This window comes from Piliocolobus tephrosceles, chromosome 11 (assembly GCF_002776525.5).
Source record: "Piliocolobus tephrosceles isolate RC106 chromosome 11, ASM277652v3, whole genome shotgun sequence".
NCBI lineage: Eukaryota > Metazoa > Chordata > Mammalia > Primates > Cercopithecidae > Piliocolobus > Piliocolobus tephrosceles.
Window position 1 is genome coordinate 116,007,346 of NC_045444.1, and position 18,613 is coordinate 116,025,958.

At 42.0% G+C, this 18,613-nt stretch overlaps 1 protein-coding gene across 1 annotated transcript in view; it reads right to left on the reverse strand.

Annotated features, from left to right (window-relative positions):
• Nucleotides 1–18,613, reverse strand: part of DNER (delta/notch like EGF repeat containing) — a 366,117-nt gene that overhangs the window by 190,730 nt on the left and 156,774 nt on the right. Inside the window, exon 5 of the mRNA XM_023193935.2 lies at nucleotides 2,420–2,565. Coding sequence (XP_023049703.2) covers nucleotides 2,420–2,565 — 146 coding nt within the window. The remainder of the gene's footprint in view (nucleotides 1–2,419; nucleotides 2,566–18,613) is intronic.

The window sequence follows — 18,613 nt, forward strand, 5'->3', positions numbered from 1 at the left end:
TTTATTTATTTATTTATTTATTTATTTATTTATTTATTTATTTATTTTGATTCAGAGTTCAGCTCTTGTTGCCCAGGCTGGAGTGCAACGGCACAATCTTGGCTCACTGCAACCTCCGCCTTCTGGGTTCAAGCAATTCTCTTGCCACCTCCTGAGTAGCTGGGATTACAGGCACCCACCACCACGACCGGCTAATTTTTGTATTTTTAGTAGAGACGGTTTCACCATGTTGGCCAGGCTGGTCTCGAACTACTGACCTCAGGTCATCCACCAGCTTCAGCCTCCCAAAGTGCTGGGATTACAGGCGTGAGCCACTGCACCTGGCCAGAAAATGCTATATTTAAGTAGCTGCAATATTACAGCTAACAGGAAAGGCGCAGGTTTTCCAAGATGACAAGAACAGTACTTGAAAGCTTCTGCCAATATTCTTTCTGTCAGTCCCCCTCCTCTCACTTGTCAAAGCCCACTAGTACCCAATGTGCTGACATTCCCACAAGAAGGCATCACCAAAGAAAACCTACCTGTGCTACCCTCAAAATCTCAAACAAACCATGCTCTTTTGGGGTTTGGGAATCCACTGCCATTGAACATTAACTCCAACAGAAATATGTGTATAACTAGAGAGGAAAATAAAGAAAAGGTGCTGGAGATGGATGTAGTGAGTTGCGAGGGGAATAGACGTCCCCTACTGGAATAGGCCCCCTTGCAAGGTATGAAGTCTTGTTAGAGATCTTCAGGTGGACCCTGGAGTCCACCTGCAAAATATTTTAAGGAAGCTCTAGGCCAGGTGCAGTGGCTCACGCCTGTAAACCCAGCACTTTGGGAGGCTAAGGCATGCAGATCACTTGAGGTCAGGAGTTTGAGACCAGCCTGGCCAACATGGTGAAACCTTGTCTCTGCTAAAAATATAAAAATTAGCTGGACATAGTGGCACATGCCTGTAATCCCAGCTACTTGGGAGGCTGAGGCAGGAGAATCGCTTAAACCCAGAAGGTGAGGTTGCAGTGAGCCAAGATCACGCCATTGCACTCCAGCCTGGGTGTTACAGCAACACTCTGTCTCAAAAAAAAAAGTATGTTTTAAAGGAGTTCTATACCGATGAAGGTGGACCTCAATGACTGCTATGGTCCTTTGTTCTTCTGACTCCCAAACTGCTGCCTGGAAACAGAAAACAGGAGGCAGAGGAAGAAGCTGTACTTGGGCCTTGCCCCATGCCCTGGCCACATCTGCTGAAGAAAAAGCGGAACAGGGCTCAGGGTTCCCATAGTGTTTCTGATGCCAGCTCCTCAAAGAGCAAAGGTAATGGGTCATCTCGTCCATGCCTCTTCTCGGTTTCTTCTCTTGCTTTCCTCTGACGTCTGTAACTCTATTATCATAGCCAGGGAAAAGCAAAGCCTAAGGAGGAAATTACCACATTGGCAAGCAACAGTCCCCCAAACAGGTAAGTGAATGACTGTGTTTACTTTTTCTTTCTTCCATTTCTCTTGATTGTACTGCTGGATATAATGACCGCTACTTCTCACAAAATCTCTACTTTATACCAAAGCAAGAGTATCTATCACTACACAAATTTATTACAATTAACTTTGAAAATCACATGGAGATTTAAATATCTATATGTTGCATACTGGCATATAATTGAAGCCGTACATTTGGGGGGATTCTTTAGCACATGCGCTTGTTTTCTTCCTTTCCACTCTTGCTAATGTACACAGTGCACTTTCCCCATCCCAGTGATTTTAATTCCATTCACATTCAGTTGAGTCCCAAACTGAAATCTTCAGTCCTGAAGTCTCTAAATACTCATGTCCTATGTCCGACCACCATTTCAGTTTTAAAGCTACTCCCTTAAGTTTATGAGCAAGGGATTTAATTGGGTTGAAAGGAGGCAACAAGGAATTAGAAAAATAGACAGAATCTTGTAATGGTTAAATTTTATCTATTGGACTGGGCACAGCGGCTCATGCCTGTAATCCCAGCACTGTGGGAGGCCAAGGCCGGGGGATGGCTTGAGGCCAGGAGTTCCAGACCAGCCAGGCCAACATGGCGAAACCCTGTCTCTACTAAAAATACAAAAATTAGCAGGGCATGGTGGTGCGTGCCTGTGGTCCCAGCTACTCGGGAGGCTGAGACAGGAGAATCGCTTGAACCCAGGAGCCAGAGGTTGCAGTAAGCCAAGATCACACCACTGCACTCCAGCCTGGGCAACAGAGCGAGACCCCATCTGAAAACCAAAAAAAAAGGAATGTATATATCAACTTGGCTTGAGATAGATAGATAGATAGATAGATAGATAGATAGATAGATAGATAGATAGATAGGGTGAGCGAGCAAGGATGAAAGGGGTAAGAACACATACATACTTATGTATTTATTCAGGTAAATATGTGTATTTGCATGCTGCCAGGCATCCCCTTACCTCTGACGGCTTCGTGGTGCACTTTCCTTTTCCTGAACATTCCAAGTCATTTGCGTGGCTCTCCCGCGGCACGCAGGTGCTGACCTTCACCACCAGAGTTAAGCGCAAAGCCACAATAGACTTAGTCACAGAATCATTCACAAAACCTAAAAGAAAATGAGGCAAAAGGAAATTGTCAAGTGTCTCCTCTTTAAAGGCAGTGTGTTGAAAGCTTTACCAACAGCTTTTCTACCAGATTATGAATTTAGTGTAGGCAGCTCTCAAGTCTGACAAAACAAAATGCAGTGAGGCAAGGGAATAAAGCGCACGGCCACCATCCACTGAGACCTCAGGACTTCAGGGCAGGCTGGTCCTCCCAAGCCTCACAAGAAACACCTAAGGCCAAGCAAAAGCAGCACCAGGCACTTCAGCAACCACCTCGGATCCTTTCGCTTTGCTCCCGCCCTTGCCCTCGGAGGGCTGCTTTGTCTCTCACTTCCATCCCTGTACTGGCATCTTAGAATTCAATCTCTGCTTTGGAATCCCAGGCTTCTACCAAGAAGCAGCTTACCTGCACTACCCAAGTCTTCCTCCTCCTCCTGGCTACTTTGGAGTCACAAATGCTGGAAATCCTCAAAGGCCACACCCAGTTATCACCTGCCCTAGTCTCGGTCCTCTTGGAGTGGGCATGCAGCATGGGTACACATTCTCTATTGCATTTATTGATAATTGATAAGATATTCATGTTACTTGATCACCATCTGACTCCACAGTATCAAGTTAAGCCATACAGTTTCAGCCATCTAATAAACTCGGACTAATCATAGTTGAATATGGATTACAGTATCATTGACATACCAATTTGTCATTGAATGATATTTATGTCCTAGAGCAGCTATTCATACATACTAGGCAGCAATAAATATGGAATAAATTGATGAATACATATAGCCTCTAACTGGGAGAAATAAATATTATAAGTATTTTTGCATCAACGATTATTTTCACTAAGTGAGCATTTTTTTCTAATATGAACGTTCATTTGTATCTAATTTTTAATTTTAAAACAAAATATCAAAATTCATGAATATGATAAAAAAAGGTTTCCTCAGCTCTGTCAAGAGTAAAAGTTAAAAAGCCTCATCATTACAGAGCCACATTCATAGATAGTTTTACAACAAAACATTTGTAAGACCAAGGGGACTACTAGTGGGGAAAAGAGAGAGAAAAGAATTGATTCTAAGGCAACTGAAATGGGTTCTATTATCAGGAAAAAGAGTAGGGTTTGGGTCCCTCACACCTCACACTATACAAAAGTAAATCTAGATGGCTTCAAGAGCTAAATGCAAACTAAAACCCTTTACAGCGGCACTATTCACAATAGCAAAGACTTGGAACCAACCCAAATGTCCACCAATGATCGACTGGATTAAGAAAATGTGGCACATGTTGAATACTAGGCAGCCATAAAAAAGGATGAGTTCATGTCCTTTGCAGGGACATGAATGAAGCTAGAAACCATCATTCTCAGCAAACTATCACAAGATCAAAAACCAAGCACCACATGTTCTGACTCATAAGTGAGAGTTGAACAATGAGGACACATGGACACAGGGAGGGGACCATCACACACCAGGGTCTGTCAGGGGGTGGGGGACTAGGGGAGGGATAGCATTAGGAGAAATACCTAATGTAGGTGATGGGTTGATGGGTGCAGCAAACCACCAGGGCATGTGTATACCTGTGTAACAAAACTGCACGTTCTGCACATGTAACCCAGAACTTAAAGTATAATAAAAAAAAAAAATGTAAATAACAAACAAACCAACAAAAAAACTTTAAAACTTCAAGTGGAAAATATAGGGGGCCATTTCATTCATCTGAAGGCAGGGGATTTATTAAACAAGATGCAAAACAATAACCATAAAGAATAATCAATTTAACTTTACCCAACTTTAAATTATATGTACATAGCTACCATAAAAAAAGACAGTAGACAAGACACAGGCTTGAAAATGAAATTTATAATGCATAAAACCAGCAAATGCTTAGCTGTCAGAATGTATGAAGAATTCTTTCAGCAAATGGCTTTTTTCTCAACGTTATTTATACTTACATAAATATTAAAATCTATGAAGCATTAAGAAACGCTGTTACACATATGTATACATACAGTAAAAGTATACCAAGATTCATGGAAAGAAACACATCAAACTCAGGAAAAGGATGGGGGGAAATGGGGGTAGCCAGGAAGACAGAGCTTCTGACCACCTATATATTTTATTTCTTTATTAATAATACATAGAACACATATCACAAAACACTCAATCTTGTGTACAAAAAAAATATTATATTCATTTCCATACTTTTGTTTTATTTTATTTTTAGACAGAGTCTCACTCTGTTGCCCTGGCTGGAGTACAGTGGTACAACCTCAGCTCACTGCAACCTCCAACTCCCGAGTTCATGTGATCCTCCTGCCTCAGCCTGCCAAGTAACTGAGATTACAGGTACCCGCCATCACACCTGGGTAATTTCTGTATTGAGGCGGGGTATTACCATGTTGGCCAGACTGGTCTTGAACTTCTGACCTCAAGTGATCTGCACGTCTTAGCCTCCCAAAGTGCTGGGACTACAGGCATGAGCCACCACAGCCAGCCTATAATATTTTTTTTCTTTCTTAATAATATAGGCCAGGCGTGGTGGCTCATGCCTGTAATCCCAGGACTTTGGGAGGCAGAGGCAAGTGGATCATGAGGTCAGGAGTTCAAGACCAGCCTGGCCAATATGGTGAAACTCCGTCTCTACTAAAAATACAAAAATTAGCCAGGCATGGTGGTGTGTGCCTGTAGTCCCAGCTACTTGAGAGGCTGAGGCAGAAGAATCGCTTGAACCTGGGTGGCAGAGGTTGCAGTGGGCCGAGATCATGCCACTGCACTCCAGTCTGGGTGACAGAGCAAGACTCTGTCTCAAAATAATAATAATAATAATAATAATAAAGAGAGCAAATTTTGCAAAACATTTATTAAATTTTGTATACAATGAAATCTTATACTCATTTCCATAGTTCTACGCTTTTTTTTTTCTGAGACCAAGTCTCACTCTGTGGCCCAGGCTGGAGTGCAGCAGCATAAGCTTGGTTCACTGCAATCTCTGCCTCCCAGGTTCAAGCAATCCTCGTGCCCCAGCCTCCCAAGTAGCTGGGATTACATATACGTGCCACCACACCCGGCTAATTTTTGTAGTTTTGGTAGAGACAGGGTTTCACCATGTTGGCCAGGCTGTTCTCAAACTCCTGGCCTCAAATGATCCTCCCACCTTGGCGTCCCAAAGTGCTGGGATTACAGGCATGAGCCACCATGTCCAGCCAATTTTATGCATATTTTAAATATTGTGTAACCAAATTTTTTATTTAGATTATCATAGTTCAGGCATCACAACTTCAAACAGGCTTTGACAGGTTAAGAAAATATTAGAATCCTGAAATCTAGAATGCACAGTCCCAAGATGACTTTGTGGTCACCTCCTCTAGACGTTTCGTCACCATTTGTTCTTATAAGTACATTTCATTGGCCAGGCGCAGTGGCTCATGCCTGTAATCTCAGCATTAAAGGAGGCCAAGGCAGGCAGATTATGAGGTCAGCAGATCGAGACCATCCTGGCCAACATGGAGAAACTCTGTCTCTAATGAAATAGAAAAAAATTAGCCAGGCATGGTGGTGTGTGACTGTAGTCCCAGCTACTCGGGAGGCTGAGGCAGGGGAATCGCTTGAACCCAGGAGGCAGAGGTTGCAGTGAGCCAAGATTGTGCCACTGCACTCCAGTCTGGTGACAGAACAAGACTCTGTCTCAAAAAGTAAATAAATAAATAAGTATATTGCATTAAAAAGTAATAACTAACTGGATAGAAACAGAGCCCATGTTGATTCACCTCGTTTGCATGGTACCTAGCATCACCTCATTAACTAATGGTCACTTGAGAACATGCTGCTTCTATTGACAACAAATTAGCAAAACTTCCCAAATATTTTCAATGTCCTCAATGTTGAAGTCCTTGCACAATAAGGTGTTGCACACTCCTAAAGCCTGTTTTCACAGGTTTACTCAAAGTACTACTTGACACAGTCAGGTTCGCTTGTCATACTTTTAAAGAGAATGGTATTTTGAGAAATTTGGCTTAAAAAGTCAAGATAGACTTCCTACATTGTTTCCTTTCTCATACTTCTTTTAAAAGTTTTCATAAATGTAAGACTTTTCTCACGGCCTCTCAGCTATTTCTGTTCGTCTTTTCCATTTGTTTTATATCTTTGGGAGAAGATATAAAAATGATATCACAAATATCTACGATGACTAAAAACCCTTCTGAAAACAGATTGAGCCTCTAAAAACATTAATAGGAAGTGCCTACATTAAGTAAGTATATATAGGCCGGGCACAGTGGCTCACGCCTGTAATCCCAGCACTTTGGGAGGCAGAGGCAGGTGGATCACCTGAGGTAGGAGTTCAAGACCAGCCAGGCTGACATGGTGAAACCCCGTCCCTATTAAAAATACAAAAATTAGTTGGGCGTGATGGCGAGCACCTGTAATCCCAGCTACCTGGGAGGCTGAGGCAGGAGAATCACTTGAACCCAGGAGGCAGAGGTTGCAGTGACCCAAAATCATGCCACTGCACCTAGGCAAATCCAGCCTAGGCAACAAGATTAAAACCCTGTTTAAAAAAAAACATAAATAAGGAAGGGTGTGGTAGCTCATGCCTGTAATCCCAGCACTTTGGGAGGCAGACACAGGCAGATCACGAGGTCAGGAGCTCAAGACTAGCCTGGCCAACATAGTGAAACCCCATCTCTACTAAACGTACAAAAAATTAGCCAGGCATGGTGGTGGGCACCTGTAATCCCAGCTACTCAGGAGGCTGAGGCAGGAGAATCGCTTGAACCCGGGAGACAGAGGTTGCAGTGAACGGAGATTGCACCACTGCACTCCAGCCTGGGCTACAGAGTGAGACTCCATCTCATAAATAAATAAATAAATAGATAAATAAATAAATAAATAAAAGTGTGTATATATGAATACATGTAGTGTGTATTTTATGAAATGTAATATAGATGTGTGGAATACATACACATAATTTAAAGTACAGTCATACAATGAAGTCATACAATGAAGGTTACTGAGGAGAATGGATCCACCCTTCAGAAGGCTGTGAAGAGCCTCTACCTTCCAGGGTAAAAGCGGGAGTGTCTATGGGACAGGCAGCGCATGCTTGAGGGACCACTCTGGAAGCCCAGTGAACCTTGCAGCCATGATTCAGGGAGATGCACATGGTCCTTGAGGCAGTCCTGAAGTCCTGAAGGATGGACTTAACCTACAGGCAAGTGTTTCAGGCTGAGATGTTAAATGTTTGGCCCAATAATATTAAATCTGTAGAACCATCTGCTTCCTATGAAAGAAATCTGGAGGGTGGTGCTATGGTTTGGCTGTGTCCCCACCCAAATTTCATTGTGAATTGTTGTTCCCATAAGCCCCATGTGTGGTGGGAGGGATGCAGTGGGAGGTAATTTAATCATGGAAGCAGTTACCCTCATGCTGTTCTCCTGATAGTGAGCGAGTTCTCCTGAGATCTGATGGTTTTATGGTTTTATAAGGGCTTTTCCCCATTTTTCTCAGCACTTCTACTTGCTGCCGCCATGTGAAGAAGGACATGTTTGCTTCCCTTCCACTATGATTGTAAGTTTCCTGAGGTCTCCCAATCCCTGCAGAACTGCGAGTCAGTTAAACCTCTTTCCTTTACAAATTACCCAGTCTTGGGTATGTCTTTGTAGCGGTGTGAAAACTGACAAATACAACTGGGGTTCTCTTAAATTGGGATCCATACCATCATCTGCCTATACTGTTTTGTGTGGCTTTGGAGCTTCAAAAAGCTAGGTCTGGACTACGGGAGGAGAGGAGCAAGACCCCACCTTCTCCTTCATCTGGCCAAAGGACTATAAAAAGCTATTGTTTCGGGCTTGTGACAAGGCCACCTGGATGAAATCAACTGCTGTGGCCAAGTGCTTTGGAAACGCACCAATGCATGAAGAACCACCAGGGTTACCTCATCCAGGCCATCGCATGCTAGAGGTGAGGAAGAGTAGATACAAACAGGGGCCATCCTAGGGCAAAAAATAAAGCAGGCTTTGCATTGAGGAGCAAAAGAAATCTGTTCCTTCTGAATGGCAATCTGAGTTGCAATGATTCCTGGAGATCCCTTTAGTGCCAGTGGGTTGGCACAAATCTGATGAGGTCCTCTAGCTCTCAGAACTGCTTCTAGTAACTGTGGTCAATTGAGCTCTGCGTTGTACTTGTGTATTTTCTGGGCATTCAGTCAAGTCTTGTTAAAGCTAAGCCAGTTCCTCACATTCTATGCAGAATTAGGAGACAAGTGTCTCCTTTTCAAAGTCAGGAAATCAGAGGCACTCATACATAGAGAGAAGGAAGCCCTGCGAAGATGTCATCCCATGAGTGTTAGGCAGAGGAACACAGGGGAGCAGTGAGGACAAGACAAAGGACAGGGATAAGACCCAAAATGGAACAAACCAATTGGTAAAGGGAACCCATCAAGGAAGAACCCGAGTAACCATGCTGAGTGAGGACCTGACATGTCCGGCCTGCCCATGTTGGCTGCCATGCCAGTGCAGGTGGGTTCCTAAGTGACATAGGTTCCCCAGGTGAACACCGTGTGAAAAGCCACAGGTTCCTCCATACTTCAATCTCTAGTGTGTATGCCAGTTTCTCCTGTGGGCCCTATACTGGTTGAGAAAATAGAAAACTGCAAACGATAACAACTCTGTTCATAATTGTCCAGGGTTTGTCTCAGGCCTGTGGGATCCCTCAAATCCCATCACTGAGGCTTTGGGAAACTACATTTACCCTGATTCTCCTTGGGACAGAGGAAGACATAGCTATGAGTTTAGCCAGCCCAGCATGTAAATGAACAACGTATGATCAACACCTCAATTATCTAGGAGAAACATTCCTGCATTACTCATAAAGATGCTAAGACAAGGTGCTGGAAATGTGTTGAGTAGGAATAATAACCCAAGTATGCTGACCATAGAATTTATCTTCAGAACTAAGATGGCTTTCAAAATACAACTTTTTATAATTATTCCTGGACACAGGCATAAAGTGAGACTCTCCCAGGCAATGGGACAATATAGTCACGCTGCACTTAATGTCCCAGGGAGCATCTGGAGACAGAATATCTGCAAAGTCCTACATCAGTGTCAGGAGTGTTTTTAACAGGCAGAAGTTGGATTCAAAAAAGCAGTAAGAAGTTCAATTCAGCCAGGCATGGTGGCTCACACCTGTAGTCCTAGCACTTTGGGATGCTGAGACTGAAGGATCACTTGAGCTTAGGAGTTCAGGACCAGCCTGGACAACATAGTGAAACCTTGTCCCTAGAAAAAAATTTGACAATGGTCTAGCATGATGGTTCACGCCTATAATCCCAGGACTTTGGGAGTCTGAGGTGGGCAGATCACTTGAGGGCAGGAGTTCGAGCCCAGCCTGGCCAATATGGTAAAACCCCATCTCTACTAAAAATACAAAAATTAGCAGGGCATCATGGCATGTGCCTGTAATGCCAGCCACTTGGGAGGCTGAGGCACAAGAATCACTTGAACCTGGGAGGCGGTTGCAGTGAGATGAGATCGTGCCACTTCACCCCAGCCTGGGTGATGGAGTAAGACTCTGTCTCAAAATAAACAAATAAATAAATAAATAAATAAATAAATAAATAAATAAATAAATAAATAAAATTAGTTGGGCGTGGTGGTACACACACCTATAGCCCCAGCTACTCAGGAGGATCACTTGAGCACAGGAAGGGGAGACTGCAGTGAGCTTTGATTGTGCCACTGCACTCCAGTCTGACAGAGTGAAACCCTGAGAAAGGAAAAGAAAAGGAAGGGAAGGGAAGGGGAGGGGAGGGGAGAAAAGAAAGGAAAAGAAAGGAGGAAAGAAGGAAGGAAGGAAGGAAGGAAGGAAGGAAGGAAGGAAGGAAGGAAGGAAGGAAGGAAGGAAGGAAGGAAGGAAGGAAGGAAATTCATGGGCAGCAAGGTCACGATAGGAGATTAATAAAAGTCAGAGTGAGTGGAGACATTCCTTAACTTCGAGTAGGGCATTAGGAGACAAATGTCTCTTGGTGTCTCAGTAAAGACAGGCACCACAGCACCACAGGTCTGATGCAGAGTGGTATTTTATGTCCAAAGAGAACTAGTTGCTTTCTTCCTAAGACTTCTTACTGAAAAGTTTATTTAAATTGACTTTGGGAAGTAAGGAAATTAATGATGTAGGTAAAAGTGCCTCTTCTGTGGTGCTTCCTACTTCCTCCTTTATGGCCCTGAACCATGTAGACACCTTACACCTCCCAGCCACCTTTACACATCTTGCTCACCCCAACTCTGTAAACATTTCCACAATGCGCCTTTGTCTGGAATACTCCTCCTTCTTCCTTCCAGTCTTACAGCCATTGAGATCCAGCTCAGAGCCCACCTTATTCATGAGCTCTACCATGAATAGAGCCCACTCTGAGCTCTACCATGTCCATCTCTGCTCAGGCATAAAACATCATGTACCTGTTCTGATCATTTTGCATCTTGGGTGGCTTCTTATACCACCTTTACTGAAGCTTCCTTGATGGCAAGGGACAAGTCTTAGAGAAGTGGTGAGTAAGGAGTCAAGATACAGGTACATTAATAACCGAAGCAACAAAGACAATTCCCAAATAGGAGTTTTTAGAATGTCTTATCATCCAATATGTCTACTTTGGAGAACAGCAATCATTTGGATGTACAAATTCCAGTTTTAATTAAAAAAAATTGCTTACCAGCTGGTGATTACCTTTGATAGAGAAATGGAGCCTGCTAGAATGTTGGGATGCTACCAGTTCTTATTCCAAGTAACACTTTTACACATAAAATAATAAAGATAAAGTCAGACATCAGTTATTATAAAAGTATTTTTCATACCTTTGCTTTGTTCTCTAGTTTCACATTAAATTATTTATTAAGATCTATATCATCTTTGTCTACTCACTAAGCATTTAGGCCACGTAATGGTCTAAAATGTTATAGACAAGGCTTTCTTCCAATGATTAGTTTTAAAGTCCTATTTAACTATTATACTTAGCCAGCAATAATGCAAATGAATGTGTAGTTAAAAATATACAAGGTATCATTTTCTAGATAATTTGCTTCCATTTCCTTGAATAACACTTACTGAACTCGCACCCACCAATAAGACACCACTGTACATTGTAAGGTTACAAAGGTAAGTCATCCTTGGTTTCTGCCACTCCAAACTTTGAGGCAAAAGTAGTAGTTCTTAACTAGTGTTGAAACTAGTGGCTTCGAAAGTTTGCGGGAGATTTTTCAAAGTCTGTATTTCCAGGCTACAACACAAGTGATTCAGAGTCAATAGTCTTGGATGGGTCTTTGGAAAGCATGTTTTTGTGAAAAATGCCCTAAGAAATTCTGATGTGTCCTTCCAGTGAAGAACCACTGGTCTGGTACAAAAACTAATCTAAGTCACATGAGTGATGCGTATTATTATTAAAGTAACAATCATCTTGAATTAAAGGCAACCTTATGAACATCTAAAGTGAGCGAATTTTACTCATCTATTTTTGAAATCTAGGTGATGAGATGATATTTAGACAAAATTGATATTCACAAGTTCATAATAAGCCTCTGAAGTTCTCAGAGCCACCGCTGAAAATGGTTTCTATATGAGCTTTATTTGCTTATTAAGACTGTATTTTGGTCCTAAAATCTGTTAATAGATGATTACAGAAATCAGTCTTTGCAACTATGTGTCACACGTTACCACGTAACTCCTAATTATTTTACCTAATCCCCTAAAGTGGATCAACAGGACGAGCATGTTATTTGCAGCAACGTGCTGTTCACACAATAAAAACTGGCTGGGCGCTCCTTCCAGGTAAAAGTGTAATTTCAGTAAGTTGTTTGTACCTCCCTTTGATCACATCTAGGGGGAAATGCCTGTATTTCCTCATAATGAAAAGTAATACTGTTCGATTTAACTTTCATCAAACTGCAGCTGGGTCAGAAGCAAAGTAGCCCTCAGGAAATTCCACATGCCAAGAGCAGGAACTGTGCCCCTTACAAAGGGGCAGCAGGAAGGATCTGAAATGAAATGGAATTCATTCGAAAGAAGGGAGTTCTTTGGGGTTTTGTAAAAGAGTGATCATTTGAGAGCTGTTGAAAAGCCAGTGTGAGTTCTTTGACACAGCACTCAAACTGATGGACACTTCCAACACACTTTATCAGAAATGCAGAGCACGTGCTCACTCTTTTTCTCTTCCTTAATGGTAGGAAGTCAATATACGTAGCATAGTTGCTGCTGCATAGAGGTCTGTATAGAAAGGCCTGTCTTCACACTCAGAATTCTAAGATCCACAGGCCAACTGATCAGAGACAAAAACTGGTAAAGCAGCAGTGAGAATGACAGTCGGGATACATTTACGAAGCTGTTTGAGAATGGGAGATGGGCTTTTGTCAACACCTGCATTTCCATGGTCTGTTTAGACTGAAGGACTGGTGCCGCATAGGAGGCAATGAAGGTGCCTCAATAAAGCCTGCTGTGAATTACAAGCGAGAAAGAGAAATAGAAATAGGAGATTTATAAAAGAAAGAAGAAAAGACAGAAGAAGAGAGAGGAAAAGAGGAAGAAAGACTAAGCAGGGTGGTGGGAAAAGAAAATCAAACCATAAGATAGATACTGAGAGAGACAAAAAAAAAAAAAAAGGAAATTAATACAGAGAAACAAAGTCGAAATGGAGGAAAGAAAACGAAAGCTGATTGTGGAAGACAGTGTGGCAATTCCTCAAAGACCTAAAGACACAAATACCATTTGATCCAGCAATCCATTGCTGGGTATATACCCAAAGAAATATTAATTGTTCTATTATAAAGACACTTGCATGTGTACATTCATTGCAGCACTATTCACAACAGCAAAGACATGGAATCAGCCTAAATGCCCATCAATGCTAAACTGGATAAAGAAAATGTGGTACATACACACCATGGACTACTATGCAGCCATAAAAAAAGAATGAGATCATATCCTTTGCAGGGACATGGATGGAGCTGGGGGTCATTATCCTTAGCAAACTAACACAAGAACAGAAAACCCAACACTGCATGTTCTCACTTATAAGTGGGAGCAAAATGATGGGAACACATGGATACATAGAGGGGAACAACACACACCGGAGCCTTTTGGAAGGTGGAGGGTAGGAGGAGAGTGAGGATCAGGAAAAATAACTAATGAGTATGAGGCTTCATACCTGGGTGATAAAATAATCTGTACAATAGAACCCCATGACTCAAGTTTATCTATGCAACAAACATGCACTTGTACCCCTAAACTTCAAATATAAATTTTCAAAAAGAGAAAATAAAAGCTTTCTGTCAAAAATGTCAAGGGTTCTTATACCTTTTGTTATAAAAAGGCATTATTTCATCTTCTGATTTTTATAACCTTATATTCCTCACTGCAACCCACAAAAAAAGTAACATTAGAGTTATTTCAAAGTTTTCACAAATAAACATTTGCTTAAATCATAACTGTATACAGTCTAAGTCTGTGATTCCAATTATGAGGCTGAAATACAGAGGCACCCTAAATGGACAGATGATGAGTCCATATAAGGACTGGGCTGCAGGATGGGGTGGGAGGGAGAGCAGTGTAGGACAGAGGGAGAGCTGAGTCCATTCATTCAACATTCAGCAGATGTTTGCCGAGGTCTAGGTAGGAGGTGGCATTTAGGTTGAGCCGTGAAGGTAAAAATATGCCAGCAAGAAGAGCTGGGGAGGTCAGTGTGTCAGATGGAGCTCCAGTCACCAGTGTCTTAGCTGAGTACAGAGAAGCAGGAGGAGCCAGATCACAACCGCACAACCGGTCTCATGAACCTTAGTAAAAATATGGATTCCTTGCCAAGCACCATAGGAATCCATTGAAGAGTTTTAAGCAAGGGAATAACACATGATTGGTGCATTTTCAAAGACCACAATCAAAGAGCAAACAAGATTTTCATGTAGATTGGATGTGAGATATGAGGGAAAGGAAGACATTACACGTAGATAGTTTCAGCAACTTTGTGAGGGTGTGGTGGTAGGCAAGTGAATCAAGATTTCCATCGTTAGCATACTAAATTTGGGATGCTGATGAGACCCCCAAAAGGAGCAATCAAGTTGGTGGTTGGACGTAGGAACATGGGTAGTTAGAAACATCAGGGCTGAAGATTTCAGTTTCAGACTCATCTGAATATGGATAGTATTAAAACCATTGGGACAATGAAAGTGTACTTAGGGAGAGAATAGAGGGTGACAAGGCCCAGAACCAAGCTCTACAGCCTGACAGTCATGATATAAACAGTTTGGCATAGATATCAGACCATGGTCATACTAGAAAAATCAACTAAAACATAAATATCTTCATGATTTTCCCAAAGCAGAGTTATAAGGAAAGATAAGATCTCTGAGACCTGAAGAACATAAACAGCTTCAGGAGGTCAGACCTTTGGCAATGTTAGCATGGAAGAGGGAGACTTTGGTCTATCAGAAAAAAGAAAGTCTCAAGGACTCTACACAGCTCAACTCAACATTTAGATGCTGGAGAAAAAAAAGCAGAAGGAAGAGAAGGAAGGAGGGAGGAGGAAAAATGACAGTGCTGGACTTGAGAGGCTCACTTCTATTTGCTACACAACCGGGAGATTCCCCTCATGAGTTTAAAACTGTAATGAGAGAGAACTTTCTCCAAAGATTATCCAGGGATCTGTTAATACCCTCAAGTAACTGGTTACGATGACAAATAAAAGTTGGGTTTCCTTCTCTCTCCCTCCATTTCCACTCCCCTCCTTCCCTACTCTCCTAACACACATGAATAAATGCACTTACTCTGCTCTTGCCCACAACTCCAAGCTGTGCTCATTAGGATGGCAATGAAATGTTCTGCCATCATTATGGCCCTTTTAAAACCAAGACTTTGCCAACCTCACCTCCCTTGGTGCAAATGCAAAGCTGAGGGCAACCAAAAGGGGCTCCAGTCATTATCTCTGGAATGGAGCAGTCAAGCATCAGTGGAAGCACAAAATGCTGGGCTTCAGGCCATTAACTGTTTGTTTTACTGCTTGTCTCCTTTAATATTAACACTAAAGAGTCTTAAATGGACTTTGTAGTTAACACCTCATTGGGATTAATAGCAAATGGGATTTGCTTTTCTCACTTCAGTCATTTGGCTAAAGACCATTTTCTTTCCTATTAAAGGGAAAGCATAAGTGGAAAATAGAAATTCTGACCATAAATATTTGAGCAGTAGGTGCTGGAAACAGACTGTGCCATGTTTTCCTGTTAAGACTCAACAAGTCATTTGGCACAAACCAATAACCTATAAAAATGGTTCGCAGTCCACAAAGTCCCATGGCTGGCACCAGATAAGCATGAAAGGTTTGCAATATCACAGATTCCGTCCCTAGATGGAGACCCAGGGATTTTGCATTAACTCGGGGGTAGGGAAGACAAACACCCACAATCCCACATCTCACCCCTCAGAGGCAGCGGCGAAACAGCAAACTCCTGTGAAACACCTGTGCCAACTCTTTCAAAAGGTAGGATAAGGTTAGTGCAAAGTGTGAAACTCCTGCTGAAACACCTATGCCAACTCTTTCAGAAGGTACGATAAGGTTAGTGCAAAGCTAATAAGCCGGTCAGGATCCCCCTGGATTTGTGACTCAATACTTCTGGACTGGGACACAAAACTGGAGAAATAAATCATCTCTTGACAATGTCAGGCCAGGTGCAAAAATTGCTTGATGCTGAGCGCAAACTTGAGCCAGGACCCAGTCCAGGGCGGCAGTGATTACACGAGGCTTACCAACACACCTCAGCTGTGTGGACTCAGCTGCGCTTCCATTACACCTACACAGAACGCGGTCCAGACCAGGAGGTTAAGGGCTGGGGGGCGTTAAATAAGCATTTAAAAAGGTGTCACCACACCCATGGACTATCACAATTATGCCTCCATCACTGAAGAATGTCACTTGCCTGGTCACACCAACTATCCCAGGATTTCATTTCGAGTCTTTTCACCTTTTATAAAAAGGCTTTTATCCATCTAAAGGTTACTTGTGGTTTGCTTGCTTGCTTGTAAGGCAAGTTTAGACGCTTAAAGGAGCAAATTGCTTTTTGGAAAATTCACCCATACAGAATCTCTCCTTTTCTCTGGGTTCCCAAGTAAGGTATGGCCAAAAAATGCTCTCCAAATTAGAAGACACAACAGTACATCCGAGAAATGGTCCAAATATTTTTACCTCTGTCACTTTTGTAAACCATCATGTCCATTATACCTAGCCAAGTGACTATAAAATTTACATATTAAGTAATATCATTTACTCTACGAAAAAAATCGTAAAGATAATGTGATGATATCCTAGCAAACATACAATCAACTTGCTATCACCTGAAGATAGATTGACTCACTCTCAACAAATCTTACTGTTAAATATAGCAATCCTTAACAGCTACCTTCCTTCTTTGTCAGCATCTCAGGTACACTCTCTGTCTATTCATCCTGCAGAGAAAACTCTAAAATTTATTTAATATCAAAATATAGGCTTAAAGAGTGAACAAAAAACTTACATTGGGAGTCCTCCCTAGACTAACATTCTGCAGTTTTCCAAAAGAAATTTCTATTCCCACAGTAAAGCATTATTGGCCACAGTGCTATATTTCTGTCTAATGTTTTTTCAAGATGGTATTCACCCTACCACACTCCTCTCTTCATTAATATTAGACTAAGTTATGTGTCCTAAGTCAAATCATTTGTCCTAGTTGAATAATTTGAACTGTGGGAATAACTGCTAATTGCCCACTGATACCCATTCTCCTCACACGCCTATAATAATGGAATGTGGAGTTTTCGCTGTGAACTGGGCCACCCCACTAGAGTACGTTTCTCCTCAGTGACCAGTGAGGCAAAGTACAGCAATACCGTACTGTACATTTACAAGGACCGAGCATGCGCCCTTCCTATTGGCTAAAATACCAATGTGATTGTTACAGCTGGGACAGCCAGTTTGCATCCAGAGATGGAACCCATGTGTTGAGAGCACAGAAGGGTACTCTATCGGTCCTAGACCAACTTCCTCTTGATGGCAACAGTGGGGAGAAATTAACTTGTAGCTTGTTTGAGCCACTGTATTTGAGGTTTCTCTATTACAACAGCTTATCCTGTTCCCTAAACAATACAGGCCTGTAAATAAATCACACAAAACTCCTCCTGGGCCACATCCCACCACCTCTGCCACCTGGCCCAGAAAGAATCACCATTTAGCTACTACTTAGAGTCATAAACACAAAATACTAACTCCATCATATCCCTTTCTCCATCTTCTTCCTTAGTAGTGACAAAGCTGAGTAGTCATCAAGGTGGCTCACTTTATATTGAAGATGCAGGAGTGGGAACATCAGCTTAGCAAAAGTATCTAATGTCATTTCTCTGATTAAATAGGGATATATGAAATATGCATATAAACATGTATATTCTATAATTTGATTTTTAACACTTTATGTATTCTGTATAGAGTTTGTTTCATATAACAGAAGTGGTAATTGCCCATAATATCCACTTATTAATTCCAAATTAATGCTTCCTGATTAGTGGCTTTACTATGAACATTTAAATGAGATGCCAGGCTCCTGTGCTGACACAAGGGTAATGGAAAGATTACACCAGGCTCTGCCACCAGATGGCCCAAGTCCTCACCAGCTCTGTGACTTTGAGAGAGTTAGTTATATCCTTCATGCCTTGGATTCTTTCTTTCTAAAATAGAAATAATAGCGCTATCTATTTCCGAGGGTGGTTGTTACGATTAAAGGTCTTAATATTGGAATAGTTTTCAGGAAAGTGCAAGCATTATGTAAGGACACTATAAATCATCATCAACATCATCACCCCATCACCATCAGCATCATCACCCCACCACCATCATCCTCCTCCTCACCCCATCACCATCATCATCATCATCACCGTTATCATCATCACCCCGCCACCATCATCAATATCACCACCCCATCACCATCATCATCAATATCATCACTCCATCACCATCATCATCATCCTCCTCACCCCATCACCATCATCATCA